Raw genomic sequence first — 23,842 nt, forward strand, 5'->3', positions numbered from 1 at the left:
GTTGTCTCCTGATTGACTTTTATGTCTTGCAGTTTTTTTGCTCTTCCTCCTCCTCTTCATCCTCACTATGTAATTTTGTCACGTTTATAGTTCTTATCTCTTCTGGAGATAGGTTACTTTTGCATTACTCGCACAAGTAAACTAGGACTGGCCCAACATCATATGTCAACCCGCAGGCAGTCATGTGTAGGAGTGTAGCATTTTATATATTTTAATGTAGGTTCCTCTACTTTGCCTACTGTGTCCAGTATATCAATGTCCACACTTATTAATCACTAGCATTCTACCATTAGAATGCTAGAATAAGGAACCTATGATGTTAATTGGTTACTTCATTTGCAAAGATTTTTGTGTTATAGAAGTGTATCTTTTAAGTGTTATTTGTCACTGAGTTATTGATGGAAAAAGTTGAAAAAGAAAATGATAAATGCAGCTCATGAATATTTATATTTAATCTAGAAGTTAAGTCAATGTCTGTATTGCTAAAAGCAAAATAGTGTTTTTGTATTTTGTATTAGTAGATTTGTAATGTGAGGCACTGAAATATGATTGCCATGGAATGATGTTTGTAATATTTATTCATGTGAATGATAATTTGCACACAGAAACTGGGTATGCGATGAAGATCCAGACTGCACCGATGAATCAGATGAACGCAACTGCAGCTTAACATGTGGCCCAGGATCCTACCGGTGTGATAATGGTGCATGTGTTGTCAATACATGGGTTTGTGATGGCGAAAATGACTGTAAAGATGGAAGTGATGAGAGCAAGGAGCTGTGTGCCAATCATTCCTGTGCTATTGGCAGATTCAGGTAACATTTTGGTGAAGATATTGGAAGGATTAGATAGGATGAACTGAGGTTCCATCAGAAATCTTCCCATTATTACAATGTGTGCCATGTCACATTTCTAAAGGCATACCTAAAGGCTGTGTTATATGCTCTAGCATGGTTATTCTCTATTTGAAAAGAAAACATTAACACTTATGTTGGTGTCAGTGTTAGTCTTTTATTTACTTGATGCTTTTCTTCTAGTAAAGTGACAAAAAAGAGTACTAGTAAACTAATTGTTGTACCTTAGTATTTGTAGAATGTTTACACCATATCGTATTTATTCGTTAGGCTTTAGAGACAAAAACTGTACTTTAGTCATATATATTTTTATGTATATTTCTTATACTTTGTTGCTGTCTCCCGCGTTAGCAAGGTAGGGCAAGGAAACAGGCGAAAGAATGGCCCAACCCACCCTCATATACATGTATGTACATACACATCCACACTTGCACATATACATACCTATACATTTCAACGTATACATACATATACGTACACAAACATATACATATATACACACGTACATAATTCATACTTGTTGCCTTTATTCATTCCCGTCACCACCCCGCCACACATGAAATGACAACCCCCCTCCTTCCGCATGCGTGCAAGGTAGTGCTAGGAAAAGACATCAAAGTCCACATTCATTCACACTCAGTCTCTAGCTGTCATGTATAATACACTGAAACCACAGCTCCCTTTCCACATCCAGGCCCCACAGAACTTTCCGTGGTGTACCCCAGACACTTCACATGCCCTGGTTCAATCCATTGACAGCATGTTGACCCCGGTATACCACATCGTTCCAATTCACTCTGTTCCTTGTACACCTTTCACCCCCCTGCATGTTCAGGCCGCGATCACTCAAAATCTTTTTCACTCCATCTTTCCACCTCAAATTTGGTCTCCCACTTCTCCTCATTCCCTCCACCTCTGACAAATATATCCTCTTTGTCAATCTTTCCTTACTCATTCTCTCCATGTGACCAAACCATTTCAAAACACCCTCTTCTGCTCTCTCAATCACACTCTTTTTATTACCACACATCTCTCTTACCCTTTCATTACTCATTTGATCAAACCACCTTGCACCACATATTGTCCTCAAACATCTCATTTCCAACACATCCACCCTCCTCTGCACTACTCTATCTATAGCCCACGTCTCACAACCATATAATATTGTTGGAGCCACTATTCCTTCAAACATACCCATTTTTGCTTTCTTAGATAATGTTCTCGCCTTCCACACATTCTTCAATGCGCCCAGAACTTTCGCCCCCTCCCCCACCCTGTGACTCGCTTCCACTTCCATGGTTCCATCCGCTGCCAAATCCAGTCCCATTATCTAAAACACTTCACTTCCTCCAGTTTTTTACCATTCAAACTAACCTCCCAATTGACTTGTCCCTCAACCCTACTGTACCTAATAACCTTGCTCTTATTCACATTTACTCTCAGCTTTCTTCTTTCACACACTTTACCAAACTCAGTCACCAGCTTCTGCAGTTTCTCACACAAATCAGCCACCAGCACTGTATCATCAGCGAACAACAACTGACTCACTTCCCAAGCCCTCTCATCCACAAGAGACTGCATACTTGCCCCTCTCTCCAAAAGTCTTGCATTTACCTCCCAAACATCCATAAACAAATTAAACAACCATGGAGAGATCATGCACCCCTGCCACAAACCGCCATTCACTGAGAACCAATCACTTTCCTCTCTTCCTACTTTACACATGCCTTACATCCTCGATAAAAACTTTTCACTGCTTCTAAGAATGTGCTGGGATTTTGGGATTTAGATAACCAAATTGATTATTGGCACCTGATGAGGTGGATTGTCTTCATGAAACATGTGCCATGTATGTAGAAAAATTTCATTAGATATAATGATATGAACCCGTACTGAAGTGCAATTTGACCTTCATAACAATCATCACGTACATACATACGTACATATAAGGTAGAAAGAATACTTCCCACGTATTCCCTCCATGTCATAGAAGGTGACTAAATGGGGAGGGAGTGGGGAACTGGAACTTTTTACTTTTCCAAAAGAAGGAACAGAGAAGGGAGCCAAGTGAGGGATTTTCCCTCACAAGGCTCAGTCCTTTGTTCTTGATGCTATGTCGCTAATGTGGGAAATGGTGAATATGTATGAAAACATACATAGACAATTCATGTACATGCACATACACATATGTACATGTGTACTCTTGCTCACCTTTATCCATATTAGGCATCAACCCTCCCCACAGGAGATAGCATCGCCACCCCCTGCATCAGCAAGGTAGTGCTAGGAAGCGTACGAAGAATGCCACATCTGCTTGCATCCTTTCTCTAGCTGTCATGTGTAATGCATCGAAACCATCACTTCCTATCTGATGCATTACACATGACAGCTAGAGAAAGGATGCACACAACTTTTTTCAGTACAGGATGATCCACAGATATACATGGATGAGGAATGATGGAAGAGAAGAGCAAAAGGCATTGATCGACTTTGCGGTAGTGGATGAAAGCTTGAGAAAGGCTGTGCTGGATGCCAGAGTCGTAACAGGATTCTTTGGAGAGATGACTGTTTCGTGGTTCTTGTGAGGATGAGGATCAGGGGGAAGTGGATGTATGGTATAAGAAAGAATGGAGAGATGATTGCGTTGACAAGCAAGAAGATGAATCAGGAAAAATGCAGGGGGGGGAATAAGGAAGGAGGGTGACTGAAAGCTTAGACGGAAGTGCTGTAAATGTAGTAATGCAGTCATGTGTGAATGAGTTATTTGATATGTTTAGAGAAATACTTTTAAAGATTGAATACAATAGAGTGAGATACAGGAATAAAAAGGGCAATGCATAATGGACAGAAGAGATTAGAAATACTGTGGAAGAGAAAAGCATACGATAGATTACTCAATAGGAATGTACCATTGGAAATTCAGCAAAGGAGGAGGAAAGAATAGAAAATATGTTAGCATAATGTTAAGGAGCTGATGGAGGAAAGCAAAGAAAGAGTAGATTAAAATTTTGGAAGAAAGTTAAGGAAAAAGTTTTGGATAAGTGGAAAGCAAAGGAAAAGTAGATGAATATTTTGGAAGAAGGTTAAGCAAAAGTTTTGGGATAATGAGAAACTATATTTGAAGGAGGTGGAAAAGGAAAGAGCTAGATGTAAGAGTGTAAGTATTGATGTGAGAAGTAAGGAAAGGGAATTGCTGAATCAAAGGAGAAAGTGAGAGGAGGTTGGAAAGAGTATTTTAAAGAACTGATGAATGTGGGAGAAGGGGAGGCAGCATTTGTTACATGCATGGGAATGGAGGAGGGAAGAAGAGTTTAAAAATGCTGGAGCCTATAGCAAAAAGGGAAATGATAAGGGTGAAGGTAGGAAAGGCATCAGGAGTGGATGAGATTACTTTTGAAATGCTAAAGTATGGAGGAGAAAAGTTTGATAGACTGGATGCATCTCATATGTAATTTACCTTGATTTCAGAAGTTTGTGCCTGAGGTTTGGGTGAAAGCTATTATCGTTCCTTTATTCATAGGAAAAGGTGCAAAGGTTTTATATAGCAATTATAGGGGAATGAGTCTGTTAAGTATACCGTGAAAAATGTATGCAAGAACATTAATTGACAGAGATGTAAGTGACTGCATGTAGAATAAGTGAAGAGCAAGGATGTATTAGAAAAGATTGGGGATGTGTGGATCAGATTTTTGTAGTAGAGATGACAGTGGAAAAGTATTTGGTAAAAGGTAAGAAGTTGTATGCAGCTTGTATGGATCTGGAGAAAGCATATGACAAAGTTGAGTGGAATGCTTTGTGGGATGTGTTAAGGATAAATGGCATAGCAGGACAACTATTGGATGGAACAAATGCATGTGTAAGAGTGAATGGAGAGCTGAATGAAAGTTTTAGGATACATGTAGGTGTGAGGCAGTGCTGTGTGATGTCACTGTGGCTTTTTAATGTATATGTGGATGGAGTGATAAGAGGATGAAAGCAAAACTAGGGAAGGGAAGTGCAGAGATGGAGTGTGGCAGTGAGATATGGTGGCTAGTGGCAAGTCTGTATGTGGATGATACTGTGTTGTTTGCTGAGAGTGAAGAGGAGTTGCAGAAGGTTTTAAGTGTTTTTATGATGTGTGTAAACTTAGGCGATTGAAAGTAATTAAAGTAAAAGTAAAGTAATGATGCTTGAAAGGAAACAGAGTGGATTTTGTAAGAATAAAGTGTACTAAATTGTGCTGTGGATTTGGGGGAGGGGGGGGGGACTGGAAGAAGTGAGGGAATTTAAGTATCTGGGAGCTGTCTTTGGTAAGTGTAGTGATATGGAAGGTAAGTTAAGGGAGAAGGCAGTACAGGGTAGAAGAGTCATTGGGTCCCTTAATAGAATAATGAAGGGTAGAGGTGTAAGTATGGAAGTGAAGAGAGGATTAAGGGACAGTATAGTCCTCCCAACCCTGACCTATGGAGCCAAAACATGGACATGTAATGAGGCACAGAGGTAAAGAATCCAGGCTTTGGAAATGAGCTATTTGAGAAGAGCATGTAAATGAAGAAAAAACGAAAGTGTGTGTGAGAGATGTGGTATTGCAAGGAATGCAAAGGAAGTGAATTGTGGAGTGTGGAATGGTTGAAACGTAATACTTTGAGGTGGTTTGGGCATGTGGAAAGAATGCAAGACTGGGAGTTTACAAGGAGACTGTATGATAGTACAATTAAAGAGGTTGGTGTGAGTGGAAGACCGCCTGTGACATGGGCAAATAAGGTGGAGGAATACTGGAGGGAGAGAAATAGTTGAAGAATGCGTGGAATGATGTATGCAAGGGAGGCATGTAAGGGCAGGGATAATTGGAGACTCTTTTTCCTTGGCTGCCCCTTGATGGGAGTTCCCAGAGGGAGCAGGCATCAGAGATATAGATAGATAGACCCCAGACATTTGACATTCCCTGGTTCAGTTCACTGACAGCGCATTGACCCCAGTATACCACATCGTTCCATCTCACTGTATTCCATGCACACCTTTCACCCTCATGCATGTTCAGGCCCCAGTCACTCAAAATCTTTGTCACTCCATCCTTCCACCTCCAATTTGGTCTCCCGTTTCTCCTTGTTCCTTCCACTTCTGACATATATCCTGTTTGTCAGCCTTTCCTCACTCATTCTCTATATATGTCTAAACCATTTCAGTGCCCCCTCTTTTGCTCTTTCACCTACACTCTTTATTACCACACGTCTCTCCTACCCTTTCATTGCTTACTTGATCAAGCTACCTTATCACGTATTATCTTCATACAACACAGCCACCTTCCGCACAACCCTATTAATAACCCATGTGTTGCAGCCATATGATACTGTTGGAACTACTATTCTTTCAAACATACACATTTTTGGTCTTTGTGATAACATTCTCTCTTTCCACACATTCTACATCGCTCCCAGAACCTTCACCCTTTCCCCCACCTCATGACTCACTTCCATGGTTCCATTTGCTGCGAATTTTCACTCTCAGATGTCTAAAACACTTCATTTTCACCAATTTTTCTCTTTTGTTTTTCATTCCTACTATCTTGTCCTTCAAGCCTCTTGAACCTAATAACCTTGCTTTTATTCACATTTATTCTCAACTTTCTTCCTTCACACACACACTTCCATACTCAGTGGCCAACTTATGCAGTTTCTCACTCGAATCAGCCATCAGTGCTGTATCATCAGCAAACAACAGCTGACTCGCCTCCAAGGGCTTCTTGTCTCCAGCAGACTGCATACTCTCCCCTCTTTCCCAAACTCTTGCATTTACACCCTCACCACCCCATCCATAAATATATTAGACAACCATGATGACATCACACCTTGCTGCAGACTGACCTGACCTGGGAACCATTCAATTTCCTCTTTCCCTATTCATACACATGCCTGACACCCTTGATAAAAACTTATTACTGCTTCCAGCAGCTCACCTTCCACACCATATATTCGTAAGACCTTCCATAAAGCATCTCTATCAACCCTATAATTTGCCTTCTCCAGACTCATAAAAGTTGTATACATCTCACACACATTCGTAAAGCAAATACCTAATCCATACATCCTTTACCACTTCTGAAACCACACTGCTCCTTCCCAGTCTGATGCTCTGTACATGCCTTTACCCTCTTAATCAGTACCCTCCCATACAATTTTCTAAGTATATTCAAGAAACTTGTGCCTCAGTAGGTTGAACACTTGCCTTATCCCCTTTGCCATTATACAGTGGCACTATAAATGCATTCCTCCAATCTTTAGACACTTCACCATGATCCATACTTTCATTGAATATCCTTACCACCCAAAACAACAGAGTCATCCCTTTCTTAATAAGATTAAATGCAATACCATCCACTTTTCCTGCCTTACTGGATTTCATCTTCAACAAGGCTTTCACCACCTCTTCTCTTTTCACCATACCACTCTCCCTGACTCTCCCACTTTGCATACCACTCCGACCAAAGCACCTTACATTTGCCACTCTTTCTTCAAACACCTTTAAGAATCCTTCAAAATTTTCACACTATCTCCTCCTCATTCCATCATGATTTATCACTCCTTTTTTCCTCTTCATCAATATCCACATTTGTTCTCTTGTCTTGCAAATTTTTCACCTCCTCCAAAACATCTTTTTATCCTACCTGAAGTTTAATTATTCTCTCTCACCCTAACTTTCATTTGCCTTCATTTTTCAACCCCAGCACCTTCCCCTTGACCTCCTGCTGCTTTCTCTTATACATCTCCCAATCACTTGCGCTCTTCCTATAAGTACTGCCCAAATTCTTCTCTTTTCTCAACTAGCATCTTCGCCTCTTCATCTCGCCACTTGTAACCCTTTCTAATGTGGTCACCCTCCTTTTGCATGCCACATGCATCTCTTGCGCATGCCATCACTGCTTCCCTAAATACATCCCATTCCTCACCCACTCCCCACATCATTTCCTTTGCTCTCATCTTTTGCCATTCTATACGTAATCTCTCCAGTTATTTCTTCACACATCTATTTTCCAAGCTCACTTACTCTCATCACTCTCTTCTCCCCAACATTGTCTCTCCCTTTTTTTTTTTGAAAACTTCTACAAAGCTTCCCCCTTGTCTCCACAAGATATTGATCAGACATCTCATCAGCTGCCCCTCTCAGAACATTTACATCTGAAAGTCTTTCTTTTACATATTGACCTATCAATTAATGTGTAATACAGTAATGCCCGTTGACCACCTCTCCTACTCACATACGTATACTCGTATATATCTTTCTTTTTAAATCTGGTACTCCCAGCCACCAGTTTTTTTTTTTCAGCACACAACCCCACAAGCTCTCCTCGAATTCCATTTATAACATTGAATTCCCAATGTGTACCAATTATACCCTTAACTGTCCCATTACTTAACAGTGCATTTAAATCTCCCATTGTGCACTCAGCTGCTCCCAAAACACTTGCCTCATGATCTTTTCTCATGGCCAGTTGTGTAAGCACCAATGATAACCCATTGCTCACCATCCACTTTCAGTTTTACCCACATCAATTATGGGCTTTACTTCCGTGCACTCTATCACACAGACTCACAACTCCTGCTTCAGGAGTAGTGCTCCTCCTTCCTTAGCTCATGTAGTTTTACCAACCCCTGACTTTACTTCTAAGACATTTTCAAATCACTCTTCCTCTTTACCTTTGAGCTTCATTTTGCTCTGAGCCACAACATCTAGGTTTCTTTCCCCAAACATACTACCAATCCCTCCTCACTTTTCATCTTGGTTACATCTACTCACATTCAGTCATCCCAATCTGTGCCTTCGAGGAGGATGAGCATTTCCCACTTGACTCCTTCTGTTTCCTCTTTTAGAAGTTGAATTGTAAGAAGAGGAGGGTTTCCATTCCCCTGCTCCCACCCCTTTAGTTGCCTTATATGACATAAAGTGAATATGGTGTTGCATTTCTTTCTCCCCTAACCCAGGGTACATCTAATTAAGTTTTGGTTGTGGGGATCATGGTGATTACCAGTTCTTTTATATGAAAATATTACATTTTTGTGCACACACTGTACAATGTCTTCCTGAATGGATGGTCATCAGACCTATATCACAACTACTAAGTACAAAGTTCTTCTTGTGTATAACATTTGGACATCTGTTTTCATTGGCCAAGATTTCAGAATTTAGGGAACGAAATGCAGCTAAATTCTTTTTCATACAGTATTGCTTGTGTAGGTGGATTGTTATTAACCAGACTTGCACTACAGATATATGAAATACAAAATTCTGCATCTGATAAGTTAATGGATTAAGGATTTTTTTTGTAATTTAATTAAATGCTGCTAAAGCTTGTGTACATACCATTGGAAGACTTGTTGAATGGATATTGACCACATTTGTGCCAGAGATACTACAAAGAAAATTCTGCATCTTATTAAGTTTTAGAGATTGGATGAGTTCAAGATCACATGCCTTGCCAGTTACAGGCATCATTCAGGGATTATTTTGAAGAAAAAAAATTACATTTCCTTGTATTTTTCTAGGTGCAAAAATGACGTTTGTGTCATGGAGAGCCATGTATGTGATGGTGAAGATCAATGTGGTGATGGCTCAGATGAGGCCTTTGAACTATGTAAGTATATTAGGGTTAATGGATTACTTGCATGATATGGTATCATTTATTGGTAGTGGTATTTTTTACTTGGTACATGAGATATCATTATTCCAGAAACCTACATGCTCTCTTATATATGAGTATTCGCCTTTTATAAGTATTTCAGTTTGAACTCAATTATTTTTCTGTTTATCTTATTTATTCCTTAGTTCATATTCAGTCTTTCCATGAATGCATTCCCTCATGTTGAGTTTTTGAAAATAAAAGGTCTAAAAAACATGTCAGCCAAATAAGATGGTAGAATATCCTGAATTATAAAGAAATCGTACATAAAGATATATGATGTTCGTTCCATGATATGGTTGTGAGGCGTGGGCTATGGATAGAGTTGTGCGCAGGAGGATGGATGTGCTGGAAATGAGATGTTTGAGGACAATATGTGGTGTGAGGTAGTTTGATCGAGTAAGTAATAATAGGGTAAGAGAGATGTGCAGTAATAAAAAGAGTGTGGTTGAGAGAGCAGAAGATGTGGTGTTTTGAAATGGTTTGGTCACATGAAGAGAATGAGTAAGGAGAGATTGACCAAGAGGATATATGTGTCAGAGGTGGAGGGAACGAGGAGAAGTGGGAGACCAGATTGGAGGTGGAAAGATGAAGTGAAAAAGATTTTGAGTGATCGGGGCCTGAACATGCAGGAGGTGAAAAGCGTGCAAGGAATAGAGTGAATTGGAACAATATGGTATACTGGGGTTGACGTGCTGTCAATGGATTGAACCAGGGCATGTGAAGCGTCTGGGGTAAACCATGGAAAGTTGTGTGGGGCCTGGATGTAGAAAGGGAGCTGTGGTTTCGGTGCATTATTACATGACAGCGAGAGACTGAGTGTGAACGAATGTGGCCTTTATTGTCTTTTCCTAGTGCTACCTCGCACACATGAGGGGGGGAGGGGGTTGTTATTTCGTGTGTGGCGGGGTGGCGATGGGAATGAATAAGGGCAGACAGTATGAATTATGTACATGTGTATATATGTATATGTCTGTGTGTGTATATATGTATGTATACGTTGAGATGTATAGGTATGTATATTTGCGTGTGTTGACGTGTATGTATATACATGTGTATGTGGGTAAGTTGGGCTTTTCTTTCGTCTGTTTCCTTGCGCTACCTCGCTAACACGGGAGACAGTGACAAAGCAAAATAAAGTATAGATAAATAAAAATGTTTTTAACCCATAAAACTTCTCAACAAGAAAGATTGAAGTTTATTAAAGATTCAAGAAAACCATGTTTCACACTGAAGATTGGTCAAAAATATTTGAGAGCATATCCAGGAGGCTAGAATGATTATTCAGTATACAGTGAAACCTCTTTTACCTGTGATTTGAGACAATAAGATGTTCAAAGCAACATACATGTTTTTCAGTTTTCGTTGGCAACCATCAACTTTCAAAAAAATGAAAAATTAAAAAACAAAAATTTCATATTGTATGCTTATCACACTGTAGTGTTTTGTGCTGCTGGTGATTGTTTACCATCTCCCATGTTCTTCTGGCACACTGTTGTGTGCTAGTGTTGCAAATATGTGTATTTTGTGCACCCTGGATTACTGTTATGGACAATGGCCCCATTCAAGCATCTTCAGCAATTGCGTGCCAACTCCTCAAAGCTGTTTTTATCTTGCAAGAAGTGCAAGAGTAACATTTTAATCCTCAAGAAGATGGTGCTGTGAAAGAGTCTGGCTAAGGGTGAGTCTAAGGCAGTACTTATGAAAGACTTCAACATCAGCATGACAAAGAGAGTCGAAATATTTAGTAGTGCATATTTGCTTACATATTTTGATATTTCCTTTATGTAAAATATTTTACAAATAGATATTTTGAAATACCAAGTCCTTGCTTTATGCAGGATTACTATATTTCGCTGTTATGTAAGCAGCCTATTTCTACCGGTACCCCTTTTTATTCATTCAAAATTCACTACAATATGGATGTGTGCAGTAGAAAGTGTGCCAAAAGTAAAGTGAGGGTTGGAAGGTGGAATAAGCCTGGGTTCTGGGTGGAACATACCACATTTCTGCCAGTTGATCAGTCTTGCAGTTATCACAATAGTTTGAGTGCACTGCTAATGTGATTTTTTTGCAAACTGCTGTGTTTGTGTGTTAATATGGCATTCAAATGTCCAGCAACACCTTCTGTCCAGAACCAGCAGTTAAATGTTAGAGAACCTCTGTGACTGGAGAAACAAAGCTAGAAATCTCATGATACACTGATGCTGGTGAGGAAGCATCAGCAGAGTAGAATGTGTGCCAAACTTTGTGAGGGTTGTCAGGAGGAGTAAGTGTGGGTCCTGGGTGGAGTGTGGCTCATCCCACCAATGGTTCAGTCTCATAGTTACCATCCATCATTGTGTGTGGATATGTGCTTCTCGTGTGATTTGGGTATATCAACTAATGTGATTTTCCTACAACCTGCATTTTTTCCTTTTTAATTGTTGTTATCAGTATACCATCCAAACGTCCAGCATATCTTCTCCTACCCCAGAACTAGTAGTTAAATGGAAGAGAACCCCTCTGATCTTAGAAGCAAAGCTAAAAGTCTAATGACATAATGATGCTGGTGAGGGAGCAACTGCTATTAGGCAAGTTTATAACCTTGGTGAATCTACTTTCTGCAGCTTAAAGAAGAATACATAGAGAAATGCTGTGGTCCACTCTACTGTCTGGCAAAATAACCACAAGGGTTAGAAATCCACTGATGGTGAAGATAGAGAAAATACTCTTATACATAAAGTGTGAGATGAAAAAGAGAGCAACTTCATTAACTTTCAGCTTAGGTCTAAAGCTCTGAAAACATATCTGCTTTTATGTAAAGAAGATGCTGTATTAGAGCCAAGGCAATTCAAGCAAGTAAAGAATAGCTAGATAAGATTGTTTAATGTCAAAAACTACATAAAGGTATCAGGAGAATCCACTAGATCTGACTACAGAGTTGTTGCACACATCCATTTCCCTCTGTGTTTATTTGTTTACTTTGTGCATTTTGTTTGTGTGAGGCTTTAGCAGAACATTGGCCCCACATAAAGCAAAGGGTGGGTGTATTACAGATTCTGAATTTTTTGATATAAAAAAAATTATCTAACTGGAAATATTTATCCCCAAGCATTTTGGATATTAGGTTTTACTGTACTACCAGGAGAAATAAGAAACATGCATGGAACATTTGAAAAAAGGCTTGACATATGCTTGAAATCAGGCCTAGGTGTACTAAGGATAGATATTTATGTTCTGTAAATGGCAGCAGAGAGAAATAGTCATATTCTTAAAGCTAAAAGTGTGGTGAGCTCCATGCAACAGCTTTGCCATTTTGGCAAAATCTCACAGTAGGTTCTCATAGTCTCTCTCTCTCTCTCTCTCTCTCTCTCTCTCTCTCTCTCTCTCTCTCTCTCTCTCTCTTAGTAGAGAACACAAATTGAGTTATGGAAAACTTTGTTCATCACATATACGAACAAAACAAACAACAAATCATCAGAAATTGGACCCCATGAAGTGGGAGAAAAGTACAAAAATGACCTCAAGGAAACATGCAACTAGGGAATTGAACAATACAAATTGGTATTCATCTCAAAATGGAAGGAGAAATGAACTGTAAGAAATCAGCTTGATGAAGATGCATTTGTAGATATTGAGATAAGTGATATAGTTGTGAGCCATTGATAAGCTTGGAGAAAATTCAGATGTGGGGCCAGTTGGAAATTCAGCTATGATCCTCAAGGAGACAGAGGCAGCAATAGCAAAACCACATTGGCTTTTGTTAATGCAGCTGCTCTTGATTAGATGCTTCATTCGATGCCCCTTTATGACACCTTTCAAAAACTGTTTTATGTGAGAAATCAAGCTAAATGTAAAGCACTGTTTAGGTATTAGACTGGATCTTCCTTTGTGTATTGGTGTTACATATGACATTTAGTGAATATATGCAATTTTGCTTTTATTCTGGCTTTGCTTTAGCAATAACATCACTGATTTTGCTATAGTTGCCTCTGTCTTCCTGAGGAATATAGCTGAATTTTTGTCTGGTCCCACATCTAAATTTTTTCTGAAGCAAATCAATGGTTCAGGACTATATCACCTGTTTGTCTCAATATCTATGAATACATCTTCATCAAGCTGGTTTTATGCAGTTCATTTCTCCTTGCATTTTGAGATGAGTAACAATTTGTATTGTTCAATTCCCAACTTGCATATTTTCTTGGTCATTTTCATACTTTTCTCCCACTTCAAGGGGTCCAATTTCTGATTCCTTGTTTTTTTTTTGTTTGTGTACTTGACGAACAAAGCTTTCCATGTTTTGCATAACTCTAATAAATAATTTTCTGTTTCCTATGAGAATCTACTGTAAGATTTTGCCAAAATGGCAAAGCTGGTGCATGATGCTTACCACAATTTTAGCTTGAAGAACAAGACTGTTTATCTCTGCTGCCATTTGCAGAACAAATATCTGTCCTGGGTTCACCTAGGACTGATTTTAAGCACATGTCAAGCCATTTTTTAAATATTCCATGCATGGTTCTTATTTCTCCTGGTAGTACAGTAAAACCTCTTACCCAAAAAGGTTGTGGATGAAAAAAATTTCCTGTCATTTGATTTTTTTTTTTTATATATATATTCAAAAATTCAGAATCTGTAATACACCCATTCCTTGCTTTATGTGGGGCCCATGTTCTGCTAAAGCCTTACACAAAGAAAACGTGCATAGTACAATGCACATAAACATAGAGGAAAATGGGATTTGTGCAGCAACTCTGTAGTAAGTACTAGCGGATTCTCCTGTTAACTTCATGTCGTGTAGTTTTTGACATCGAATAATCTTATCTAGCTATTTTTTACTCGCTTAAAATGCCTTGACTCTACTACATTGTCTTCTTTACAAATTGCAGATAGATTTTCAGAACTTTAGACCCGAGCTAAAGGTTGATAAGGTTGCTTTTCTTTTTTATGTCATGCTCTATGTATAATAAGAGCACTTCCTCCATCTTTGCTAAAAGTGGATTTCTAACCCTTGTGGTTATTTTGGCAGACAGTAGAGTAAAGTGGACCACAGCATTTCTCTATGCATTCTCTTTATGTTGTGGATAGTAGATTCACCAAGGTTGTAAGCATGCCCAATATCTGTTGTTCCCCCACCAGCATCAGTGTGTCATAAGACTCCTAGCTTCATTTCTAAGATCAGGGAGGTTCTCTAACATTTAACTGCTAGTTCTGGGGTAATAAACGATATACTGGATGTTTGGATTTTATGTTAACAACAACAATTGAAAAGAAAAAAAATGCCGGTTATAGGAAGAACACATTAGCTGATATACCCAAATCACACAAGTAGCACAGTTCCACACAATGATAGTGACTGCAAGCCTGAACCATTAATGGGTAGGAATGTGCCACACTTTACCCAGGACCCACACTTACTCCATCTGACAACCTTGACAAAGTTTGGCACAGTTTCTGCTTTGCTGATGCTCCCTCACCAGCATCAGTGTATGGTAAGGTTTCTAGATTTGTTTCTCTATTCACAGAGGCTCTCTAACATTAAATGCTGGTTCTAGAGTAGAAGGTGTTGCTGGACATTTGAAACCATATTTAGAATCAAACACAGCAGTTTGCAGAAAAATCACGTAAGCAGTGCACTCAAGCATTCAATTAGCACAGATCGCACACAATGGTGGTAACTGCAAGACTGACCAACTGGCAGAAAAGTGGTTTGTACCACTCAGAACCCAGGCTTATTCAACCCTACAACCCTCACCAAAGTTTTGGCACACTTTTTACTGCACATATCCACATTGTAGGGAATTTTGACAGACTTAAAAAGGGAACTGGTAGAAATAGGTTGCTTACATAATAACGAAGTAGAGTAATCCTGCATAAAGCAAGGACTGGGTATTTCAAAATATCTTTCCTATATAAATATTTTACATCAAGGAAATATCAAAATATGTAAGCATACTAAATGCTTCAACCTTCTTTGTCATGCCGATGTTGAAGTCTTTCATGAGTGCTGCCTTGGACTCACTTTTAGCCAGCCTTTTTCACAACACCATCTACTTCTTGAGGATGAAAATGTTCCTCTTGCACTTCATGCATGTTGAAAATGGTTTTGAGGAGCTGTTAAGCAATTGCTGAAGATGTTTGAATGGGAAATAGGTATGTTACTTATGGCCACCCAATGCACCTTGGATGTGGGTCCAGGGGGCTATGCAGTGTTTACTAAAGTGTGAAATGTTTTGCTGCCCCTCCCATGCCTTGGGATTTTTCTTCTTTCCAGGCTATTAACCACAATATACAATACAAGGGTGAGAGAGAAGACAAATAAAGGATAAAAGCTTCATTTTTTTCTTCTGGTCATAAGTACATTGTACATGCTATCCCAGCAATTCATGGATGCTAATGAAGTGAGCGATCAACACAGCAGCAGATTCCTTGGAACTTTGTATGTAAAGATGTATATGCACAATTGGTTGCTTGATTTTTAATGTCTTTTGTTTAGGATTTTTGATGTTTTCTGTTTAGGTAATATATATATCATATATTATATCATACTTTGTCGCTGTCTCCCGCATTAGCGAGGTAGCACAAGGAAACAGATGAAGAAAGGCCAAACCCATCCACATACACATGTATATACATAAACATAAACATCCACACACGCACTTATACATACCTAAACATTTCAAAATATACATATATATATATATATATATATATATATATATATATATATATATGTATATATATATATATATATATATATATATATATATATATATATATATATATATATATATATTTTTGCTTTGTCGCTGTCTCCCGCGTTTGCGAGGTAGCGCAAGGAAACAGACGAAAGAAATGGCCCAACCCACCCCCATACACATGTATATACATACGTCCACACACGCAAATACACATACCTACACAGCTTTCCATGGTTTACCCCAGACGCTTCACATGCCTTGATTCAATCCACTGACAGCAAGTCAACCCCAGTATACCACATCGCTCCAATTCACTCTATTCCTTGCCCTCCTTTCACCCTCCTGCATGTTCAGGCCCCGATCACAAAAAATCTTTTTCACTCCTTCTTTCCACCTCCAATTTGGTCTCCCTCTTCTCCTCGTTCCCTCCACCTCCGACACCTATATTCTCTTGGTCAATCTTTCCTCACTCATTCTCTCCATGTGCCCGAACCATTTCAAAACACCCTCTTTTGCTCTCTCAACCACGCTCTTCTTATTTCCACATATCTCTCTTACCCTTACGTTACTTACTCGATCAAACCACCTCACACCACACATTGTCCTCAAACATCTCATTTCCAGCACATCTATCCTCCTGCGCACAACTCTATCCATAGCCCACGCCTCGCAACCATACAACATTGTTGGAACCCCTATTCCTTCAAACATACCCATTTTTGCTTTCTGAGATAATGTTCTCGACTTCCACACATTCTTCAAGGCTCCCAGAATTTTCGCCCCCTCCCCCACCCTATGATCCACTTCCGCTTCCATGGTTCCATCCGCTGCCAGATCCACTCCCAGATATCTAAAACACTTCACTTCCTCCAGTTTTTCTCCATTCAAACTCACCTCCCAATTGACTTGACCCTCAACCCTACTGTACCTAATAACCTTGCTCTTATTCACATTTACTCTTATCTTTCTTCTTTCACACACTTTACCAAACTCAGTCACCAGCTTCTGCAGTTTCTCACATGAATCAGCCACCAGCACTGTATCATCAGCGAACAACAACTGACTCACTTCCCAAGCTCTCTCATCCCCAACAGACTTCATACTTGCCCCTCTTTCCAAAACTCTTGCATTCACCTCCCTAACCACCCCATCCATAAACAAATTAAACAACCATGGAGACATCACACACCCCTGCCGCAAACCTACATTCACTGAGAACCAATCACTTTCCTCTCTTCCTACACGTACACATGCCTTACATCCTCGATAAAAACTTTTCACTGCTTCTAACAACTTGCCTCCCACACCATATATTCTTAATACCTTCCACAGAGCATCTCTATCAACTCTATCATATGCCTTCTCCAGATCCATAAATGCTACATACAAATCCATTTGCTTTTCTAAGTATTTCTCACATACATTCTTCAAAGCAAACACCTGATCCACACATCCTCTACCACTTCTGAAACCACACTGCTCTTCCCCAATCTGATGCTCTGTACATGCCTTCACCCTCTCAATCAATATCCTCCCATATAATTTACCAGGAATACTCAACAAACTTATACCTCTGTAATTTGAGCACTCACTCTTATCCCCTTTGCCTTTGTACAATGGCACTATGCACGCATTCCGCCAATCCTCAGGCACCTCACCATGAGTCATACATACATTAAATAACCTTACCAACCACTCAACAATACAGTCACCCCCTTTTTTAATAAATTCCACTGCAATACCATCCAAACCTGCTGCCTTGCCGGCTTTCATCTTCCGCAAAGCTTTTACTACCTCTTCTCTGTTTACCAAATCATTTTCCCTAACCCTCTCACTTTGCACACCACCTCGACCAAAACACCCTATATCTGCCACTCTATCATCAAACACATTCAACAAACCTTCAAAATACTCACTCCATCTCCTTCTCACATCACCACTACTTGTTATCACCTCCCCGTTTGCACCCTTCACTGAAGTTCCCATTTGCTCCCTTGTCTTACGCACTTTATTTACCTCCTTCCAGAACATCTTTTTATTCTCCCTAAAATTTAATGATACTCTCTCACTCCAACTCTCATTTGCCCTTTTTTTCACCTCTTGCACCTTTCTCTTGACCTCCTGTCTCTTTCTTTTATACATCTCCCACTCAATTTCATTTTTTCCCTGCAAAAATCATCCAAATGCCTCTCTCTTCTCTTTCACTAATACTCTTACTTCTTCATCCCACCACTCACTACCCTTTCTAATCAACCCACCTCCCACTCTTCTCATGCCACAAGCATCTTTTGCGCAATCCATCACTGATTCCTTAAATACATCCCATTCCTCCCCCACTCCCCTTACTTCCAGTGTTCTCACCTTTTTCCATTCTGTACTCAGTCTTTCGTCTGTTTCCTTGCGCTACCTCGCAAACGCGGGAGACACCGACAAAGAAAAAAAAAAAAAAAAAAAGATATGTAGATATACATATATATAGATATACATATATATAGATATACATATATATATATAGATATACATAAGTATACTTATGTAAGTAGGAGAGATGGCCAGAGAGCGTTATTGGATTACGTGTTAATTGACAGGCGCGCAAAAGAGAGACTTTTGGATGTTAATGTGCTGAGAGGTGCAACTGGAGGGATGTCTGATCATTATCTTGTGGAGGCTAAGGTGAAGATTTGTATGGGTTTTCAGAAAAGAAGAGTGAATGTTGGGATGAAGAGGGTGGTGAGAGTAAGTGAGCTTGGGAAGGAGACTTGTGTGAGGAAGTACCAGGAGAGACTGAGTTTAGGTAATATACACCCCTTTTTTATTACGCACTTTACACTTCAGTCTGGTCATCCTACTGTTGCATCAGTCTGGTCATCCTACTGGGGCATTAGGGAGGAGTCGTGTCCTAGATAGTTTAGCTAAGGAGAATTGAGACTGTTGTCCATGATTGAGACTTGTGTCCTAAAGAACTGGTTATATAATTCTGTCAAAACCAGTTAATGGACTATATGCAAAGATATGATTAGCATCTTTGGAAGTGCAGCTGCAGTAGATGATCATTGTCCTTATGTTAACAGGAGAATTTTTGGTAAACTTGTTTTGACAGTGAGTTGCATGAGGACCTTAGTCAGTTCACACAATGTTTTTCATAGGCTCTAAAATAGTATTCCTCTCCTTTTCAGGTGTGAGAAAAAAAATATGTGGCCCAGGACAATTTCAGTGTAAGAATGGTCGATGTATTGGGAAGAAGAGCGTTTGTGATGGCTTTGATGACTGCATAGACTACAGTGATGAACAGAATTGTCCCACGGGTTGCAGGTCAGTGTTACTAGAGTACTTGATTACAGCAGGTATCATGTATCAACATTATACACTTATAAGTTATGTGCTTCCTTTCACAAAGTTTTTGATACCTTTAATTCCATTCCAGTTACATGGTATTGATTATGTGTATATAGTATCTCATTTCATGTATGCACATCCTCAACTTGCATCTGGTGTGATAAAGTGAATCTTTTATTTCCGTGCTAAAATAAGTGTATCTTATGTTCTTACTTTTCCCATCATTTCATCATGGCAGATCAAAGAATATCCATTCATACCTCTTACACTAACAAATAAGTTTAATCACACTCAATAGCATGGCATGTTTTCTGGAAAATCTTTAGTTGTTTTACTGAATTGGTCCACCTTTTATGTGATGTGCCTCTTTTCCTTATACTTTCAGCTGCACTAGTATATACCTCTTTATCTGTCTTGTCCTTTACAGCATAAAATCAAGTTCCATATTCATACATCAAAGTTAGGACATCTTGCAGATTTCTTGCACACACTGCATGCAAATTCTTAGATATACCAGGCCCATGAGTCCAAGTATCTATTTGCACCTGAGTGAGCAAAAGTGTACTCGCCTCCTCCTGTGTTCCTAAGTATCATAGGGAATTCTAGTGATACTTAGTGCTGCCATTTTTATTGGATATTGTATATAACCCAATCATGGAGCAGTAAAGAATGAAATTTGCTGTCATTTGTCAAAAAAGGATGCCTTCAGTTAGTACATTACTGTTATTAGTTGTATTTATGGTGTAATTAGTAATGAATATAGTGGTGGAGCAATTGATGAGGATGTATTGTTAGTGTTAGTGATATTAAAGTTGGAGTGGTGGTGATACAGATGAAGTTAGTGGTGGTGATGATGATGATATAGTTAATGGAAGTGATGTTGAAGGTGGAGTGGTGGTGATATTTGTGATGGAGTTACTGGTAGTTATGGTTGTAGAGTTGGTATATTTTGATAATGTGATAGAAAAGTCTTACTCTTCTTTTTTTTATTACATTATACTTTGTCGCTGTCTCCCGCGTTAGTGAGGTAGCACAAGGAAACAGACGAAAGAATGACCCAACCCACCCACATACACATGTATATATATACGTCCACATACACACATATACATACCTATACATTTCAACATATACATATATATGCATATACAGATATGCAGATATATACACATGTACATAATTCATACTTGCTGCCTTTATTCATTCCTGTCGCCACCCTTCCACACATGAAATGACAACCGCCTCCCGCCGCATGCACGCAAGGTAGCACTAGAAAAAGATAACAAAGGCTACATTCGTTCACACTCAGTCTCTGGCTGTCATGTATAATGCACCGAAGCTACAGCTCCCTTTCTACATCCAGGCCCCACATAACTTTCCATGGCTTACCCCAGACGCCCTGGTTCAATTCATTAACAGCATGTCAACCCCAGTATACCACATCGTTCCAGTTCACTCTATTCTTTGCACACCTTTCACCCTCCTGCATGTTCAGGCCCCGATCACTCAAAATCTTTTTCACTCCATCTTTCCACCTCCAATTTGGTCTCCCACGTCTCCTCGTTCCCTCCAACTCTGACACATTTACCCTCTTTGTCAATCTTTCCTCACTCATTCTCTCCATGTGACCAAACCATTTCATAACACCCTCTTCTGCTCTCTCAACCACACTCTTTTTATTACCACACATCTCTCTTACCCTTTCATTACTTACTCGATCAAAACACCTCACACCACATAGTGTCCTCAAACACCTCATTTCCAACACATCCACCCTCCTTTGCACAACTCTATCTATAGCCCATGCCTCGTTACCATATAACATTGTTGGAACCACTATTCCTTCAAACATACCCATTTTTGCTCTCTCAGATTATGTTCTTGCTTTCCACACATTCTTCAATGCTCCCAGAACTTTCGCCCCCTCCCCCACCCTGTGACTCACTTCCACCTCCATGGTTCCATCCACTGTCAAATCCTCTCCCAGATATCTAAAATGCTTCACTTCCTCCAGTTTTTCTCCATTCAAACTTACCTCCCAGTTGACTTGTCCCTCAACCCTACAGTACCTAATAACTTTGCTCTTATTCACATTTACTCTCAGCTTTCTTCTATCACTTCCCAAGCTCTCTCATCCACAACAGACTGCATACTTAGCCCCATCTCAAAAACTCTTGCATTCACCTCCCTAACAACCCCATCCATAAACAATTTAACAACCATGGGGACATCATGCACCCCTGCCACAAACTGACATTCACTGAGAACCAATCACTTTCCTCTCTTCCTACTCATACACATGCCTTACATCCTCCATAAAAACTTTTTACTGCTTCTAACAACTTGACTCCCAAACCGTATAATCTTAATACCTTCCATAGAGCATCTCTATCAACTCTGTCATATGCCTTCTCCAGATCCATAAATGCTACATACAAATCTATTTGCTTTTCTAAGTATTTCTCACGTACATTCTTCAAAGCAAACACTTGATCCACACATCCTCTGCCACTTCTGAAACCACACTACTCTTCCCCAATCTGATGCTCTGTACATTCCTTCACCCTCTCAATCAATACCCTCTCATATAATTTCCTAGGAATACTCAACAAACTTATACCTCTGTTATTTGAGCACTCACCTTTATCCCCTTTGCCTTTGTACAATGGTACTATGCATGCATTCTACCAATCCTCAGGCACCTCACCATGAGTCATACATACATTAGATATCCTTACCAATAGTGGTTCCAACAATGTTATATGGTTGCGAGGCATGGGCTATAGATAGAGTTGTGCGGAGGAGGGTGGATGTGTTGGAAATGAGATGTTTGAGGACAATATGTGGTGTGAGGTAGTTTGATCAAGTAAGTAATAATAGGGTAAGAGAGATGTGTGATAATAAAAAGAGTGTGTTTGAGAGAGCAGAAGAGGGTGTTTTGAAATGGTTTGGTCACATGGAGAGAATGAGTGAGGAAAGATTGACCAAGAGGATGTATGTGTCAGAGGTGGAGGGAGTGAGGAGACATGGGAGACCAAATTGTAGGTGGAAAGATGGAGTGAAAAAGATTTTGAGTGATCGGGGCCTGAACATGCAGGATGGTGAAAGGAGTGCAAGGAATAGTGTGAATTGGAATGATGTGGTTTGCTGGGGTCGACGTACTGTCAATGGATTGAACCAGGAAATGTGAAGCGTCTGGGGTAAACCATGGAAAGTTCTGTGGGACCTGGATGTGGAAAGGGAGCTGTGGTTTCAGTGCATTATTACATGACAGCTAGAGACTGAGTGTGAACAAATGTGGCCTTTGTTGTCTTCTCCTAGCGCTACTTTGCGCACATGAGGGGGGAGGGGTTTTTTATTTCATGTGGGACCAGGTGGCGATGGAAATGAATAAAGGCAGCCAGTATAAATTATGTACATGTGTATATATGTATATGTCTGTGTGTGTATATATATGTATACGTTGAGATGTATAGGTATGTATATTTGCGTGTGTGGACGTGTATGTGTATACATGTGTATGTGGGCGGGTTGGGCCATTCTTTCATCTGTTTCCTTACACTACCTCGCTAACGCGGAAAACAGCGACAAAGCAAAATAAATAGATAAATGATATATATATATATATATATATATATATATATATATATATATTTTTTTTTTTTTTATTTTTATTATACTTTGTCGCTGTCTCCTGCGTTTGCGAGGTAGCGCAAGGAAACAGACGAAAGAAATGGCCCAACCCCCCCCCATACACATGTATATACATACATCCACACACACAAATATACATACCTACACAGCTTTCCATGGTTTACCCCAGACGCTTCACATGCCTTGATTCAATCCACTGACAGCACGTCAACCCCGGTATACCACATCAATCCAATTCACTCTATTCCTTGCCCTCCTTTCACCCTCCTGCATATTCAGGCCCCGATCACACAAAATCTTTTTCACTCCATCTTTCCACTCCAATTTGGTCTCCCTCTTCTCCTCGTTCCCTCCACCTCCGACACATATATCCTCTTGGTCAATCTTTCCTCACTCATTCTCTCCATGTGCCCAAACCACTTCAAAACACCCTCTTCTGCTCTCTCAACCACGCTCTTTTTATTTCCACACATCTCTCTTACCCTTACGTTACTCACTCGATCAAACCACCTCACACCACACATTGTCCTCAAACATCTCATTTCCAGCACATCCATCCTCCTGCGCACAACTCTATCCATAGCCCACGCCTCGCAACCATACAACATTGTTGGAACCACTATTCCTTCAAACATACCCATTTTTGCTCTCTCAGATTATGT

At 39.8% G+C, this 23,842-nt stretch overlaps 1 protein-coding gene across 1 annotated transcript in view; it reads left to right on the forward strand.

The window, feature by feature from the left end:
- LRP1 (LDL receptor protein 1) overlaps positions 1-23,842 on the forward strand; it is a 1,167,923-nt gene that overhangs the window by 925,371 nt on the left and 218,710 nt on the right. The window contains exons 58-60 of the mRNA XM_071663699.1: positions 606-815; positions 9,374-9,462; positions 19,367-19,502. Coding sequence (XP_071519800.1) covers positions 606-815; positions 9,374-9,462; positions 19,367-19,502 — 435 coding nt within the window. The remainder of the gene's footprint in view (positions 1-605; positions 816-9,373; positions 9,463-19,366; positions 19,503-23,842) is intronic.

This window comes from Panulirus ornatus, chromosome 1 (assembly GCF_036320965.1).
Source record: "Panulirus ornatus isolate Po-2019 chromosome 1, ASM3632096v1, whole genome shotgun sequence".
NCBI classification, from domain to species: Eukaryota; Metazoa; Arthropoda; class Malacostraca; order Decapoda; family Palinuridae; genus Panulirus; species Panulirus ornatus.